The sequence below is a fragment of the Drosophila sechellia genome, chromosome 2R, assembly GCF_004382195.2.
Source record: "Drosophila sechellia strain sech25 chromosome 2R, ASM438219v1, whole genome shotgun sequence".
Lineage (NCBI taxonomy): Eukaryota > Metazoa > Arthropoda > Insecta > Diptera > Drosophilidae > Drosophila > Drosophila sechellia.
In genome coordinates, this window is record NC_045950.1 from 1,702,690 (window position 1) to 1,719,736 (window position 17,047).

General features: G+C 38.4%; 1 protein-coding gene and 1 long non-coding RNA gene across 4 annotated transcripts; one reads left to right on the top strand and one right to left on the bottom strand.

Annotated features, from left to right (window-relative positions):
* The first annotated feature begins 1,577 nt into the window (after window positions 1-1,577).
* Window positions 1,578-3,456, top strand: LOC6620403 (zinc finger protein ubi-d4). Of its 3 annotated transcripts, none has more exons than XM_032715790.1 (3): window positions 1,578-2,203; window positions 2,287-2,550; window positions 2,606-3,456. In XM_032715790.1, the coding sequence occupies exons 1-3, from the start codon at window positions 1,756-1,758 to the stop codon at window positions 3,382-3,384; spliced, it is 1,491 nt and encodes a 496-aa protein (XP_032571681.1). In that variant the 5' UTR covers window positions 1,578-1,755; the 3' UTR covers window positions 3,385-3,456. The 3 variants fall into 3 exon arrangements, with proteins under 3 accessions (XP_032571681.1, XP_032571682.1, XP_002044612.2); XM_032715791.1 differs by having other exon boundaries at window positions 2,287-2,547; XM_002044576.2 differs by having other exon boundaries at window positions 1,579-2,203; window positions 2,287-2,553.
* A 12,419-nt stretch (window positions 3,457-15,875) lies between these two features.
* LOC116800551 lies at window positions 15,876-16,360 on the bottom strand. Its single transcript, XR_004361474.1, has 2 exons — window positions 16,205-16,360; window positions 15,876-16,144 (listed from the first exon to the last, which is right to left on the bottom strand). It is a non-coding gene; the product is annotated as an uncharacterized LOC116800551 (long non-coding RNA).
* Window positions 16,361-17,047: the final 687 nt, after the last annotated feature.

A 17,047-nucleotide genomic window follows, 5' to 3' on the forward strand; every position in this document is an offset into this window, starting at 1 on the left:
TAAAATTTTTTTAATAATATTTTTCCACCTTTTCTGTAACACGTTAGTAAAATTCTTGCTCCTAAAACAAGCCCAAAAATGTAAACACGCACTTTTAATTTTCTTGTTTTAAATTTACTATTTGTCTAACTAATTTTTACCGTTCTTGAGATCCTGACATGTTCTAAGCACGTAACGTACATTTAAGTCTATTTACTTTCGAGTAACGGGCAAATAATAATAATTTAATAATAAATAATTAATTTCACACGACATTTTGTGAAAACACATATACATATGTATGTAGCTGCTCTCTCTTAAAAAAACTATTAGGATACATACTTATATTAATTATATGTGAGATATGAGCCTTAAGTGTGTGTGGCAAAAAGGTTTTTTGGCGAATCGATAAAAGTTCACATGACTATGAAAAAATATCAAAACATTTTTCATAAGTGTGGGCGTGGCCGTTTTGGGCGGTTTTTGGGCGTGGCAACATGAGTAAAGAAACTTTCTTATGGCCAAATCAACTCGGCTATTATTCCTGATCAAGAATATATACCAAAAATAAAAATATGCAAAAAGTGTGTAAACTTGAATTTGTGGTTTATTTTCTTGCATATTTAATATTCTTAATTTGTTTTTCGATTTATAAGTAAAATAAATATTGTTTCATTTCATTTAATTAAGCAAAGAACTCTTTATATTTACCTTTAAAGTGAAAAATTCAACTTATTCCACAGTCTGTAAACAGTTTCTTGACATACTGTATGTACTTTATATGATCGGAAACCCTTCCTTCGACCTGTTGTTACACACCTTTTAACGAATCCAGTTTACCATTTTAGTCTAGTAACGGGTATAAAAATCGAGCGGATGGTAACCTTGTCTAGAAAGTTTGCTGTCCAATTTAATAAGACCCAAAGCGAATGGTGTGACTTCTGGCGAATAATTGATCTTCAATATCGACAACTGCGGTGTTAATTTCGTGTTTAAAATATTTTTGTATATGTTTTATTACACTTGCGATACATCAACATCTTACGAAAAATTCTAATAGAATTGTCAAATTCAAAACAACTGAACAAATTTCGCCAGACGTGCAGTTTTAATAGAAATACTGTGGTATCAAAATGCGGTTTTCATGAAGAAAATTATTACTATCATTTTAACCAAAATGGTTAAATTTGATATATAACATATATTCCTAAAAACATTTTTGAATAACTATTTGAATGTTAAACTCAGTACATTCAGCATTATTCAGCAGTACCGTTCAGCATTAAAAGACGTTCACACTTCGAAAATTCTTAATCAATGCGATTTGAAATTGGGAATTAAAAAATACAGCATCAAGGGAATAATAATCTAAAAAACAAGCTGTACATGCTTTTAATGTAATGTTTAATTCTCAGAACTGGATCAAGAACTTTTGCTACAGAATTGTTTGTTAATGGTTCGTTTATTTCAGGAAGTGGTGAATTGCGTTTTAGGGAGCATTTGGGAAGCATATGTGGAAATAATTTATTATAGCTATCGTCGAGAACTTTGATATACATTCTGTATGTCAAAATAGAAACATTTTCTGAATGTTTAATTTTGTACTTCTTGCCCAGTGCCTCTTAACAATTGTTCATTTTGTTATTTGTAACTTCTTGAATTGTGTGTGAACAAAAATAAATTTTATCAATGACAAATAAAAATGTTGACAATTTATCTTTTTAGTTTAGCTTTTGCTTAACCAAATAATTCAGACAGCTACCACTCGGCATCAACATGGCTTCCAAATCTGCGTATGAAAAAACTTTGGTAGTAAACATTGCCAATTTTGAAAAAATTCAAAACTTTTTAAATGATAAGGAAAAGTACAAGGAGATTCTAGAAAACAGCGAGAATTTCAACACTCGTCTATGCATTGAACGCCGACTTCGCATGCCATTCCTCGATCCCCAGACAGGTGTCGCACAGACACATTGCTCCCTCTTTATGAAAAAAAAACAGCGAATGCCGGGTCTTCGACATGGTCAGATATACACTTATCCATCGTCCCGGTGGCGCAAACCAAAACGTCAGTACTTACTTAACCCGAATCAAAGTTTCCGAGCCTATCAGTATCGCGAGCACAATCTTCAGCACTCCCACCATCAAGCGCATCAGCATCACCATCATATACCTTCGTCTGGCGTTGCTGTACCACAAAATCCTCACCTAGCTGAAAGCGCAGGTAAGAAAAAATTTAAGCTTATCATCAGTTGAAACATAATTTTTTTATATCTAACTTTTATATTATTGGTTTTTTATTTACAGCCATTGTTGCTACGGATGGCAACTCTATGGGAGCATCAGGAGATAATGATAGTAAGGACTCACATGCAAACGTCGAAAAGGAATGGTTCCACGATGAAATGGACACATCACATTTTCATCATGGCGATGAATTTGAGGATGACTTTGATTCAGATAACGATTTTGATGAGTCTTACACCAGCAGGGGCAAACGCAAAAAGTGTTCGCGTCCTCGACGAACAAATGCAAACGTAGAGGGTACTCCCAAACGGGGACGTAAAGGTGGTGGTGAGTACAAATTTATTAAACTGATGAATTGTAAACGTTATTTATACCCTAGGCAATCGTCGAAAGAATGCTGTTGAGGGAGAATCTGATCGAAAACGTAGAGCCGGTGGAAATAGTGCAAATACATCCGCAGCCGCAGCGGCAGCTGCCGCCGCTGTCGCACATGCAGCATGTACTGCAGCTACCGTCGCTAGCACAGGGCTCTATGCATCTCATTCCAACTCAGCTTCGCCTATTCCCATAAATGACGACAATTCACAGTCAGGACTCATAGTGCCAACAAACATAGCGTCGTCGTACGATAAGACTTCAAGCGATGCTGGAGCTTCCAATGACTCAATTCCCCTAGCAACAATGGTTGGAATCAATGCGGGCCTGACAACCTCAAATGTTTGCAATGCGCATCCGGTCCAAACAGGGACAAATCAAACGGTGTTCGCTACTGGTAATAAGGCCAAACAACGTGTAGATCGTGACATAGCGCAACCATCACCTTATTGTGACTTTTGTCTGGGAGATCAACGAGAAAATAAGAAAACCAATATGCCCGAAGAGCTAGTATCGTGCTCGGACTGTGGTCGTTCCGGTCATCCATCATGTCTGCAGTTCACGGCAAACATGATTATATCGGTAAAACGTTATCGTTGGCAATGCATTGAATGCAAGTACTGTTCCATCTGTGGGACCTCTGATAATGACGATCAACTATTATTTTGTGACGATTGTGACCGGGGATACCATATGTACTGCCTGTCGCCACCGCTTGTGACTCCACCAGAGGGTTCTTGGAGCTGCAAGCTGTGCATGGAGGAGTTCCACAAGATAAAATAAGCTAATAAGCTACATTAATAATGCACCAATTATAAGTTAGTCTTCTCATAAATATATAAAAGGAACATTTTACTTGGTTTGTTGGAATTTTTTTGTCTTATATATTTTCTTTTATGCGGTTGTATAGGTTTGTTCTGTTTTGGTTTAAGTAACCTAATTAATTTTTGAACAGGTAAAGACACGTAACTAGTAACATATATCGAAAGTTCAATTGATAAAAATTATATATATATTATTGGGTAGTTTGGCGAAATTAAAAGGTGGGCTGTCTGCTTAGCTTTTCGACGCTATTTTTCTTTTGTTTTATTATATTTTTTGAATTAAAAAGCGGCCGAATTAAAATAAAAGAAAAACGTATTACGAAAACTTTTGTACCCGTTACTCGAAGAGTAAAAGGGTATACTATAATCCTTGACAAGTATGTAACAGGCATAGGGAGGCGTTTTCGACTATATAAAGTATATATATTCTTGATCAGGATCAGTAGACGAGTCGATCTAGCGATGTCCGTATAAACGTCGAGATCTCAGGAACTATTAAAGCTAGAAAGTTGAGATTAAACATATAGACTATAGAAACATAGAGACAAGGCGCAGATTTGTTGACACATATTTTATTGTTTGTCATACCAATTTCTGTAGCTATTCCAAAAACACTTTGGCCACGCCCTTCCTTACACCTTCAAAACGCCTGAACACACAGACACACCTTTGAACAATTTTGTAAATTTGTTTTCAAATTGTATTTCCCAATATCGATATCCCACAAAAATTATGAAATTTCGCAGTTCCCCATTAGCTGACTAACAGGTATCTGATAATCGGGGAACTCGACTATTGCACTCTCTCTGGTCAATTTTTGTTGAACTAAATTTCTTATTTTTTTCTTTCAAAATGCTGCTGAAATAAAAATGGGAAGCATTAAAATAAAATGCAAAAAATACGTTTTATTAAATGTGTCACAAATAAGATCTTTATAAATTTAAATTAAAAGGGGCCCAAAGTTATTGAAAGGGTACGATGAACAAATTACGAATCCAGTCAAAATCTGTAGAAAGGTTGGAAAAAATTTGCTTGTTGTTTTCAAATAATATTGTTTTTTATTGACATCCGCAGCCACACTTTCGGATTTAACAAAAAGAAACACCTATTATACGCTTAATTCGTCACTAAAACTATAAAGCTTTTGAAAAAGTCATAGAAATTGATATATCAGTCTGGCAATTAGGTCATTTTAACAACAAAGATTACAAATCGAAATAATATGATTGGATGGTATTTGCCTCACTTTGTAGTCAAAACTCAGGAAGAGGCATTAGAGATTTGGTTCTTCTTCTTCGCTGCGGCTAACTACATGACTAAGCTCTGTGCTGGGCAATGGGCCGAAACAAGTTGTAGAGATCATAGATTTTTTATTTTTTTCCTTTGTGGGTAAAGCTTCTTTGGCTTCGGGAAGCTTTCGGGAAGCGCTTCGGGAAGCGCGCTGGCCTTTTTGTGCGCGTACTCGAGGTGCTCTCGGAACGAAAGGCGCGTGTCGAGCATGACTCCGAGGTCTTCTATGATGCCCCCACCGTGGATGCGTGTTGTTTCCACGAGCTTCCTGTTCGATATTAGGAGAGAATCCTTTTTTGAGAGGCCAACACCAGCCATGCTTCGACAGCCTTGACCGCTGTGTTTGCTGATTCTTCGGCGGCGGCCAACTCCTTGTCGGACTCCGGCCGTGACCTCGATCTCTCTGGAGCCCAGTGTCGATTCGAGGACGACTAGTGTCCCTGCCCAGTCAGTCGTTTAGAATGCGTTACGGATGTCAAGCGTCAGCACCAGGCAGTACTTTTTCGTGTGACCCTTCCGCCTGGAGCCTGCAATGGCTCTTTCAGTCGTGTTTGTGATTGTGGAGATCGCGTCCAGCGTCGACAATCCTTTCCGGAATCCGTACTGCTTTGGAGGGGACTTTCTTCGCAGTCGCTATTGCTTCGTCGCGCCTGGACGCGGTCACCTTATCGAAGACCTTGCCAATCGTGTCCAGCAGGCAGATGAACAGCCTGACAGATGGAGTAGTAGTGTCGTGCGCTTCCATCTGTCGGGAAACGTTACCTCGCTCAAACATTTGTTGAAAAAATGGCGGTCTCCTTTAGGTGCATTGACAACAGAAGCGTGGCTTCCATGTTTGGGAACATCTGGGAATTGGGAATGGCAGACCAACGCCTGGGGAAGTGAAAGTTGACGATGCTTTCCAGCGCAGATAGGTGCTGATGTGGCTTGGGCTGCCATGGATGCGCTTAATTACCACCGCTTTCTTCTGTGGCACCTCCACACCGCTTTCTTCTGCGACGCAGAGTTTCAGAAAGCTTTCACCATTGCTGGCTCTAATCGCTTTCTTGGGTGCCTTTTTTGCGATCTTGTACTCCGCATGGCATGCGTCCAGACTGCTTACGAACGCGAGGTCGATAATTAACCCTGCACCAGCCCTGTTGAACGTCCAGCGTAGCGAATGTTTTGAGGATTGATTTGCCCCTGTGTTGCGTGTGGGGAGCCCATTAGAGCGGCCCACACGTTAAAGTCTCATCCGACCACGGCGTTGCTGTGTGCTCGGATATCGCAGCTGCTGTAGTCCAAGACGCTGTTTAATGTTGTTGTAACCCACTTGTCACATGGGCCTACCTTGAACGGTTCGCTGAGGAGAGCGAACCTCTTTAGATCGCGTACAGTATGAGTAAGCAACTACTGCGCCACCCTGCAATTATTTAAATTATGTGGAATCAGTTGCATCAATATGGTTTCTGACGACAACCTCTGCATCTGGAGGGGTATTATTTGCCACCTGCTTGATGTCCCGACTCTCCGCACATAGCACACGTACCATTCCTGTCTTTGGGGCTCTTGCAATATGCAAAATCGGCTGATTGGGTCCCAGCGAAGCTTGGACGAATGCTTCGAACCTTCATTTTCCTGGGATATAGAGTTAGGCATCGATAGTCATCAACGTGCCTGCGAAGCGATAGAAAACGATATTAAGGAAGTAACATCATCAGAACAAGTGAAGTGGAAGGAAAAATCTTGCGAGTGCAGGCGTACAAAGAGCAAAAAATTGGAATCGTAAACATAGAGTAAAGTTGTCAAGTATTAAAAGAAGTCGTCGAGGGATCACGTCCGAGCGTAGAAGTTGGAGTGTCGCAGGATCAATCATAGCCAAATCGTCTTCAATTTACAGCCCTCGTCAGCAGAGTCTTGTTAAATCAAACATAACTATATTAATAAACAGGCTATAATGCCTAACATTTTGGGGCTCATCCCGGTCTAAAGCCTTACATCTAATGCCTGATCCAGTCAAATCGGTTGGATACATAAGCTATTGCGATCCGTTGTGAAATTCAAAGCGTCGGTACGTCGTCAGAAGAGAGCGAGTACAAACGCACGATCTCAAACGCGCTACGGAAGGGAAGTTGGAAAAAGAGAGAATCACCACAAAAGAAGTTATCTGGAAATACAAACTGAAAAAGAAAGGAGTAACGCGAATAAAACAACAGTTTCAGCTAAAAATTTTTCGAATGTGGCTTTGGCTATGACGAAGAGACTATTCCTTTGGTAAAGTGTTTCAATACTTATGAATAAAATGCAGATGCGTATGGCTTAAGCGAACAACATATATTCGTACAATCATGGGGAAAGATAACTAAGCTGGCAAAGCTGTTCCTAGATTCTGAATTTGTTAATACGTTTGAGAAGTTATAAAACCTATTAACTACACAATTTAGCCGTACAATAAGAAGTTCTGGTTTACATGCCAAACTGGGAAAGTGAAAGAGGAAAAAAGACGAGAGCTTCTAAGAGTATATTTGGATTATGGAAAACATAGCAGCACAGGAAACGATCGGCGATGAGTCGATTGTGGCGGGTTCAATATACAAAGAGAATTCAAATTTAGCCTGTACAGCTGCAAAGAATTTCATGAGTTTAAAGTGCATGTCCAATCAAGTCAAGTCGTATGATGGTGGAACATAAAAATCCACAAAAATGCTCGTTGCTATAATTGCGGGTCAGCTGAGCAACTGAAAAAGATTGCAAGATAAAATGCTTTAAGCGTGACGGCGTGGGACGTATTGCAAGGGAGTGTCCATAAGTATCCAAATCTGTGTAGGTGGTTCAGTCTTCAAAACGACATAATGCGATACACGGGAACGGAAATGAAATAAATTGACACTGGAGCAGATGTGTCAATCGTTTGCAACTCAAAATGTAAGAAACTGACCGATGTTAAATGTGGAAAAATGTTTTACTATACTGCGATGTCTAGGAAATGTAAAAACAATGCCGCTGGGTACATTTACGAAAACCGTGTGGGTCGTTGGAGCTGAGGTAGAACAAAAATTTGTTGTTGTTCCGGATAAAAATATTGAAGATGACACCTTGCTTGGATTTGACATTGCATTCATGTTTCGGGTCACATTGGACGAAAAAGCGTTCACTTTCAAAAAGGTGCCAGCGCGTCCAGACAATAGACATAATGAGCTATACAATTTTGTCGAGAACAAAAATAATTTTGAAAATTAATTTTGAACAGTTCAAAATTACAAGCCAGCTGAATTTCCAAACCAGTTTGCTATACAAATGAGGATCGTAACGAACGAACAAATAAAACCATGTCGTCACCAACCAAGTCGGTATTCAGCTATGTAAGCGGCCGCCGTAAGAGAGCAACTTAACGATTGGCTTATGAATGAAATAATACGGAAGTCAACGTAAAATTTCGCATATTAAAGAAGAGTGGCTAAAAAAACAGAATTTGTATTGATTTCTGTCAGCTGAACAGGATGGCACTCAGAGACAGTTTTGTCAATGCCAGTTTTCAGAATCTGATCCAGACGAGGAGTGCATAGTCAATCTAAAAACAGTCCTAGAGGCAGCTAAATCTGGATTGCATTAAGTTGAAAAAATGTTCTTCCTTTAATGAGGGGAGCAGCTTTTTGGGTCACACAAATGAGTGCAATGAACTAGCTAAAGGATATACTGTCAAATGAACGTGTCCTGCAGTTGTATAACGGGGAAGCACCAACCGAACTACATACTGATTCTACTCTTAATGGGTTTGGTGGCAGATATTCGAAGGCGAACTTCATACAGTTGCATGTTAGAGAAAAAACTACAGCAGCAGGTTCAAAGCGCCACAGTTATATTCTAAAAGTTAAAGCTGCGTATTTACCTGTAAAGAAGTTTCGCCATTACCTACTGGGAGTCAAGTTAAAGTTGCTCACCGGTTGCGCAGGGGTTTCTCAGACGGTGAAGAAGAAGTATGAACTCAGAGATGAAGCTTAATGGATTCTGTATCTTGAATAATTCTCATTCCAAGTTGAGCATCTTTCAGGAGATAAAATTAAACACGTCGACAGTCTATGCTGAATGTTCGCAACGCGCACACATCGCTATACGCTGAATGTTTTCGTAGTAAAGTCGAGATCTCAGCTCAAATTTGGGCAGCTCAGCAGAAATTTAACTTATTAAAAGGATCACTCCGCCTCTTCATCTTCTTCCTCTTCAAAAAACTAACTACAAAACTTACTATCTCCTATCAAAATGTTAGAGGCTTGCGTAGTAAATTAATCAAATTGTATTGTGATAGTCTTTCATTTGCATCCCATATTATAGTGCTCACAGAGACTTGGTTAAAGCCGGAGATACTTAACTCCGAAGTCTTCCCAGGTATGTACACTATATATAGGTTTGACCGTCCCTCCAGACGGGGAGGTGGAGTCTTAATTGCGGTTAGATCTACCCTCGCGTCGGAGGAGTTACTTTTGGACGATTCCCGTAACTCGGAATTCGTATGTGTAAAGCTGTCTTTTTCCGACAGATCAGTTTATATTACGTGCTCCTATATTCCGCCATCTTCTGAATTCCCAGAATTTTAGAATCATCTGTCCGCTATCCAGTCCATCTTGAATAAACTTTCTGACAGGGACCAGTTGGTAGTTCTAGGTGATTTCAATATACCTGGCACAATGTGGTCCCCAGAAAAACAATCGAATATCCTTCTCCCTTTAGCACAACATAACTTTATTGACGGCTTGCTCGACTTATCGCCGTCGCAAGTTAATTATATTCCAAATCCTCTTGGTCGACTTTTGGATCTGTTTTGTAACAAGTCCTGAAAGTGTGTTTCTGTTCCAGGGTAGTACCTCTTACTCAACCTGAAGATCAATATCATCCTACTTTCGAGGTGGAAATCGACTTAGGTACGGTATTAAAAGTAAATTCAGAGAAGTCAACAAAGCGAATTCCCTCTTTTCGCAAGGCAAATTTTCGGAGGCTAAACAATTTTATGGCTGGCTTTAATTGTTCCGATCTTTACTCCTGCAACATAATGGCGGATGCGATTAATATGTTTTATACCGCAATTAAATCATTTTTTAACTCTTGTGTTCCGATGTACTATCCGTCAATCTCTAAACCTCCTTGGTTTAATAAAGAGTTGACACACCTAAGAAATGTAAAGTCCAGACTCTATATGAAATTTAAAAATACCGGTTCTCAGTCCATCCTTTGTAAATATTTAAGCGCTCGGTTAAACTTTACCGTGCTTAATGCTCAGTGCTACAGAAATTATTTAAACCGTTGTAAGTTCCAATTTGCACAGGATCCGAAACAGTTTTATAATTTCGTTAGCACTAAGCGAAAAACAAGTTCTCACCCTTCCTCGCTATTTTTTTGAAAACACTACGGTTACATCGGATCAGGCAATAGCCGATCTATTCGCCAAGTTTTTTCAAACAACATATTCAACTTTACCTCATTCCGAACAGCCATACTCTTATGCGGTATCTAAGTCGAATCTAATATTTTGCCCCACTATAAACGAAAGCTCACTGCTAAACGATCTTCAGCGTGTTAAACCGGTCTATTCGCCAGGTCCCGATGGAATCCCTGGCTGTGTGCTCAGATTCTGTGCGGAAGCCTTGTGCAAGCCTCTACTGAAACTGTTTACCTTATCTTTGGAATCTTCACAATTCCCTCATATATGGAAGGAGTCCTTTGTGATTCCTCTTCACAAAAAAGGTAGCAAACTGGATGCAAGCAATTACAGAGGAATCTCTAAATTGTCGGCTATCCCAAAACTTTTCGAAAATGTTATCACTCCTCATTTGCAGCACCTTTGTAGATCAATCATATCACCGTGTCAACACGGTTTTATGAAACGCAGATCTACAACCACTAACCTCTTGGAGCTAACTTCTTTCGTAATAGAGGGTTTCAAAAATAATCTTCAAACAGATGTCATCTACACTGATTTCAGTAAAGCATTTGACTCTGTTAATCATTACCTTCTAATAAAAAAACTAGATCTTATAGGTTTCCCTGTTGATCTTCTAAATTGGATTTTAAGCTATCTGAATGGCAGGACACAACAAGTTCTCTTTAAAAATTCGTTATCTTCTATTCTATCCGATCTAGACCGATTTCAAATATGGTGCCGTGATAACATATTAGACTTAAATGGCTCCAAGTGTAAAGTTATGACCTTTTGTCGTGCCAACCCAATACGCACGACTTACACTCTAAGTGGGTGCCCTCTGGACAGAATAACACGAGTTGATGATCTTGGTGTTCTTCTGGACCCAAAACTAAAATTTTCTGACCATATTTCATCTATTGTCAATAAGGCCAGGGGTGTGCTTGGTTTTATAAAAAGGTGGTCTAAGGAATTTGAAGACCCTTACTTGACTAAAACCTTATTTATTTCGTTAGTCCGTCCGATTCTCGAGTACGGATCACCTGTTTGGAGTGCACAATACGCAGTCCACTCGGACCGCATTGAATCGGTCCAAAAAAAGTTCTTACTTTTTGCCTTGCGGCGCCTAAATTGGGATGCAAACCATATATTACCTCCTTATTCCAGTAGACTACTTTTAATTAATTTACCATCCCTAGCTAACCGTAGAACTATGCTTGGAACAGTCTTTATTTGTAAGCTTATTTGTGGGGATGTTGAGAGTCCCGACTTGATTAGTCGGCTTAACTTCTCGGTTCCAAGTAGAGTCACTAGAAACTATATACCCCTTATCTTAAATCATTGTAGATCTAATTATGAGTTGCATGACCCTTACAGAGTTTTATGTTCTGACTATAATAGACTTTATCCTAATATCTGTAATCTTGACTCTCTGCCGCTATTAAAGCAATCGATTTTATCTTTTCTATTACATAATTAGATCCTACTAACACTAATATTTATTTATTATTTAACATTATATTCATTTCCTCGTTCCTATTCTATTTTTTATATCGCGTCTATATTTTCTCGCGAATCGAGCCGTACGATACACGGCAGCGCCCCTCGGTCGGTTGGGCGGGAGGTGTGGCCGTCGGACCCGTGCGTTCTCTACCAAAAAAAAAAAAAAAAAAAGTAGTGGATGGTAATAAGGGAAGCACATGATATTTTTTTTCCTTCAGAAAACTACGCATATTCCAAGAGCATATAACGAGAAATGGAATACCACTGGAGTTCCAAGAGGAAACGGACAAATTGAAAGTGTAAACAGATGCATTATCTCAATTATAGCTAAATTGTCCGCTGAAGATCCATCCAAGTGGTATAAGCTTGCAGCACAAGTTCAAGGAGCTATAAATTCGCATGTCCACTGCTCCACAAAGAAAAATCCTTCCCAGTTACTAATTGGAGTACAAATGCAAAAGTTAGCGATAATTTGTCGTCGTTGCTGGAGGAAGAATTAGCCAATGGTTTCGATCAAGAAAGAAACCAGATGAGAATAGAGGCAAAAAGACAAATTAAAGAGGCCAAAAAGGGAACAAGAAGAACTACGACAAAACCCGAGTCATGGAAAGGCTCTACACAGAAGGTAACCTGGTTGCTATTAAGCGAACCCAATTTGGGAAAAGATTGCCCAGTTCGTTAATCTGTGCATACGATGTAAAGAAGGCAGCATTCGTTGAAGGACCAGCTCTTACTTCTACCAGCGTTAATAATATGAAGCTTTCGAAATATGTAGTGGAAAACGAAGATGCTGCGTCGTCTGTGTCAGAATCAGAATATAAGGATATAAGAGTTGAGCATTGTTACATTGATAGGTATAAACGTACCTGCTAAGCGATAGTATACGATATTAAGAAAGTAACATCACCAGAACAAATGAAGAGGGGGGACTAGCGATTGCAATTCGTACAAAGTGCAGAAAATTGCGATTTGAAGATAGAGTCAAGTTGTCAAGTAGTAAAAGAAGTCGTCGAGGGGTCAAGTCCGAGCATAGAAGTTGGTGTGTCAAAATTTTTGTAGCTCTTTATAACTTGTTCGAATCTGAATACGTCTGCGATTGTTTGTAAACAACGTTAAGTTTTGAAGAACACAGTTTACGACAACTGTTGCGCTGAACGGGCTTTTTCTGCGTTTTGATACGATAATAAAACTTGCTGAGTGGCCAGAACAAGGAGTAATAAGTCGTTGAGCGATTCCAGTGCGTCGAAGACTGCAAAAGTGAGGTCGTGGCAGTTTTGGGTGGTTTGTGGACGTAAGAGTGGGCGCGGCGAAAGTTTTTTTGCAAATCGATAGAAATTTACAAGACTATTAAGAACCAAGTTCAGCGTTTTGAAGAGTTGGCAACGTACTGTCGAAATGAATTTGTCCCACAGAAATTATTTTGAAAAACAAACCAGCGTTAATTAAAGGTACATTCGTTGTGATTGATTCAAATAAGGATCACCGAGCGAAATGTTTTCTGGATCTTGCACTTATATTGTAATGGGGGCTGATAATCCGTGATACTGTGAGTCACAACAGATACGAATAAAGCACGATAGCTTTCATCCCGTTATTGCGCAAGAATATCGGTTCCCTTATCAGAAATAATGGAAGATTCTCCGATCTCAGAATTGAATGTGTACGATTTTTATTATTTAAATTCAGTCGACTAGCTAATCGAGAACTTATAAGGTTTAGCTTAGAGGCTAAATCTTAAATTGCTCGGCGAGGCATAAAAGAAATTATATTTCTTACGTAGATAATAGGAGTTAAGGTTTTTAGTGGAGGGCTTGTCAACTGATGATCAGGTTGCGATGATTAGTGAAAGCGTGATACTAATGTTGATATAGTAGATGGCAATGGCTGAGAACTCAATCTTGAGTCACATGACCGAGTTAAGGTTGATGGCGCAGACGGGTTATGATTCATATGGAATAATGAGTGGTGATTCATTCGACAATATCTGCAGAGAGTCGTCATGCATTGCTGCAAACTATGCCCATTGCGCAAACAGCTAAGACAAAGGTGCGAGTTCTTTGCTTCTCTATATCGAAGACTTGGAAATCACTTTGTCAAATAATAATCCCTCGCATCGCAAAATAGACATAACTGTTGATTAGCAGAAGCTATAAGTGTATTTTATTTATTTGCTTCATGAAAACAAGCCATTTCCAAAATTGCTTCTCCTGGTTCGAGAAGAAAAGTCCGAAGTGCTTATAATGTCAATAGCTGTTGAATTGGCAGCGGTTGAAGCCAGCAATTGTGTAGTTTCGCCTTCACATCCATAAAAACTGGGCGCATGGATAGGCGATGGCGTTCTGCTTTTTATTTTTAAATAAATTTTCTTTTATTTTTTTTTTCACCTTACTTTTGCACTTTCATTTACTTTCTCGAGTCACCCTACCAAATGAGCTTACCCATCGTAAAATCAGTATTAATGAAGTTTCATCATTAATTAAATGGCTGAATAGTAAAAAGGCTCCAGGTTCGGACAAAATAGATGGCACAACCTTGAAAAACCTACCACCAAAGTGTATACGGTTTCTTAAGTTTATATTTAATGCGATCTTTAAGAGTTGACCACTTCCCAAGCCAATGGAAATGTGCAGAAATTATAATGAACCTTAAACCAAACAAGGCAGAAAATGAAGTGACATCATACCGTCCCATTAGTTTGTTGTCAATATTTTCTAAAGTATTTCAAACAATACTTTTAAAGAGAATGTTGCCAATCTTGGACGAATTCGCTATCATACCAAACACCAGTTTGGATTCAGAAGATGCCACGGAACCCCTGAGCAATGTAACAGGATTATAAATGAAATTTTTTCAGCATTTGAGAGCAAAAAATACTGCACTGCAACATTTCTTGACGTTCAACAAGCGCTTGATCGAGTCTGGCATGATGGCTTATTATATTAAATAAAAAAGTGGTTACCTGCGCCATATTTTGTATTATTAAGGTCATACATAACCAATAGACACTTTTATGTGCAACTAATGAATACTTGCCCTTGCATTTTATAAAAGCTGGAGTCCCACAGAGAAGCGTCTTAGGACCTGTCTTATACACCCTGTACACGGCCGATATGCCGGTAACAAATACCTGCACTGTGCCAACATACGCGGATGATACAGCTATATTAGCTACCAGCTCATCTAAAGAGGAAGCCTCACAACTCCTGCAAGCAGAGCTACGCCTTATTGAAAGCTGGTTCCTTCTTTGGAAAATTAAAGTCAACGCCCTAAAATCTGCGCAAATAACGTTTGCATTAAGAAGAGGTGACTGCCCAGAAGTGTCATTTAATAGATCAGCAATCCCACAAAGTAATTGCATAAAGTACCTTGGCTTGCACCTCGATCGCAGACTAACGTGGAAAAACCACATAAAAGCAAAGCGCCAGCAACTAAATAAAAAAAGTTTGAAGATGACCTGGTTGCTTGGCCGAAAATCTTCATCACTCTGGAAAAAAAAAGTCAGTTTATATAAAGCTATACTAAAGCCCGTGTGGACTTATGGCATACAGCTTTGGGAAACGGCCAGCAACTCAAATATTGAGATTCTACAACGCTACCAATCAAAAATATTAAGACGAATGGTTAATGCTCCATTTTATATTTCAAATGGAAGTATCCATAAAGACTTAGGAATTCCTTTATGTTAAAGAAGAAATAGCAAAACATAGTAAAAAATATATAGACAGACTAAGAACACATGAAAATACTCCTAGCCTTAAGTTTGGTAAATATTAATAACAACGTCAGAAGACTTAAAGGATTTCACGTGCTAGATTTCCCTGACAGGTATTAAGTATTAAAACATGTTATGCATAGAGTATGTATTAGGGATTAATGGATAACTACTGCCTCTGTTAATTTAAGATTAGTTATAAAACTTACTTATTGTCATACTTTTTTAAGACAGATTGTTAATAAAAAAATAGAAAATAAATTACTTCAAATTTTGAAGTATTGTTCTGTTGGAACTCCTACGTGGTTTACAAAAGAAAAATGTCCCACATGTAAATAGTAAATGTAAATGAGAAATAAGTGATATATTAAAGGATTCAATACGATTCTCTTCTTCAGGGCAAATTTCCCGTAAAGAATATTTATTAATGATCTGTATCACTAGCCGAATCGATCTGACTGTATGACCCTCCGAAGCATCGTCGAGATCTCATGAACTATAAAAATTAGAAAATTAACACGCCCACTATAACGCCACCCAAACTTTTGAAAAATGTTGCGATATTATTTTATTTTATTCAGGCAAGCCCGGTAATCGTAATTTTTTCGATTTCGATTTGGGCAAAATCTTTTGATTTCGTTTGTAGGTGCTCTGGTTTTGGCAAAAATGTTGCTATCAGAATGTTTTGTAAGTAATAAACTAAACAGCTGTTGTCCAGACAATAGAGCGGCTACCTTTTTCACCGGTTTGATTCCGAGTCTCGCATTACTGCACTTTGTCCATTTCAGTAATTAAATTAAATAGCATTGTTTACGAGCAACACTAAATTAATTAATGAATTCTTCATTATTTTATTTTATGTACATGTTTCGTTTCACCAACCTGGCAGCCTTCGGGATTACTTTTGGCATCGTACCCCTTTCCAAATCTAAAATTTTTGGTAACGACGGCAAAATTTTGTTTCTCAAATTTAAGGTGGATTCAAAAATAAATTTTTTATCAAATAACTAACTGGCAGAATAATCTTGGTGCCTTGTGAAATAAACATCAAAAGACCACTGAGTTAACTATTTTTTTCACCTTTGTAAATAAGATCATTATATGATATTAAAGTCATTTACTTTTCATTTCGGCCAGACACAAGAACCCGTTTGACAAATCTAAAAAACTTTTACGAATTCGAAGACCGAAGCACTGATGTTGCGATTTCAAATCGAATTCTTAAAAATTCGTTTACCGTAGCATTAATTATATATATTCATAATTAGGATCAAAAGCCCGTCGATCTCATGAACTATAGAGGCTAGAAGTTGCCAAATCCAATTTAACGCCCGCAAACTGTCACACTTTTGAAAAATTTTTTGATTTTAGTCGTTTTATTGTTTTTATTGTCAATATTCATCGTTATACCAAAAACACTTGCCATTTTATTCCCCAATATCTGCCGATATCCCAGAAATATTATGAACTTTCGTGTTCGCATTTCCACTATATTTTTGTATAAGACTTTCAAAATTCTATTGATATTTGGATACGCCCTCCTAACCTTACACCTGCCAAAACGGTCGAGCCCACACTTTTGATCAGTTGGAAACAATTTTGTTCTCATTTTATTTCCCAATATTTCCCGATATTCCCGAAAAATAAATAAATTTTGTGTTCGAATTTCCAAGAGCTGACTAGTTTATCTGATTGTCGGGGAACTCGACAATACAATTGTTTTTC

Excerpts from the sequence above, each read along its gene's own strand:
- LOC6620403 (XM_002044576.2), top strand. The coding sequence starts at position 1,756 with ATGGCTTCCAAATCTGCGTATGAAAAAACTTTGGTAGTAAACATTGCC. Across the intron at positions 2,204-2,286 it reads TCACCTAGCTGAAAGCGCAG|CCATTGTTGCTACGGATGGC; the intron begins GTAAGAAAAAAT and ends TTTTATTTACAG. Across the intron at positions 2,554-2,605 it reads ACGGGGACGTAAAGGTGGTG|GCAATCGTCGAAAGAATGCT; the intron begins GTGAGTACAAAT and ends TTTATACCCTAG.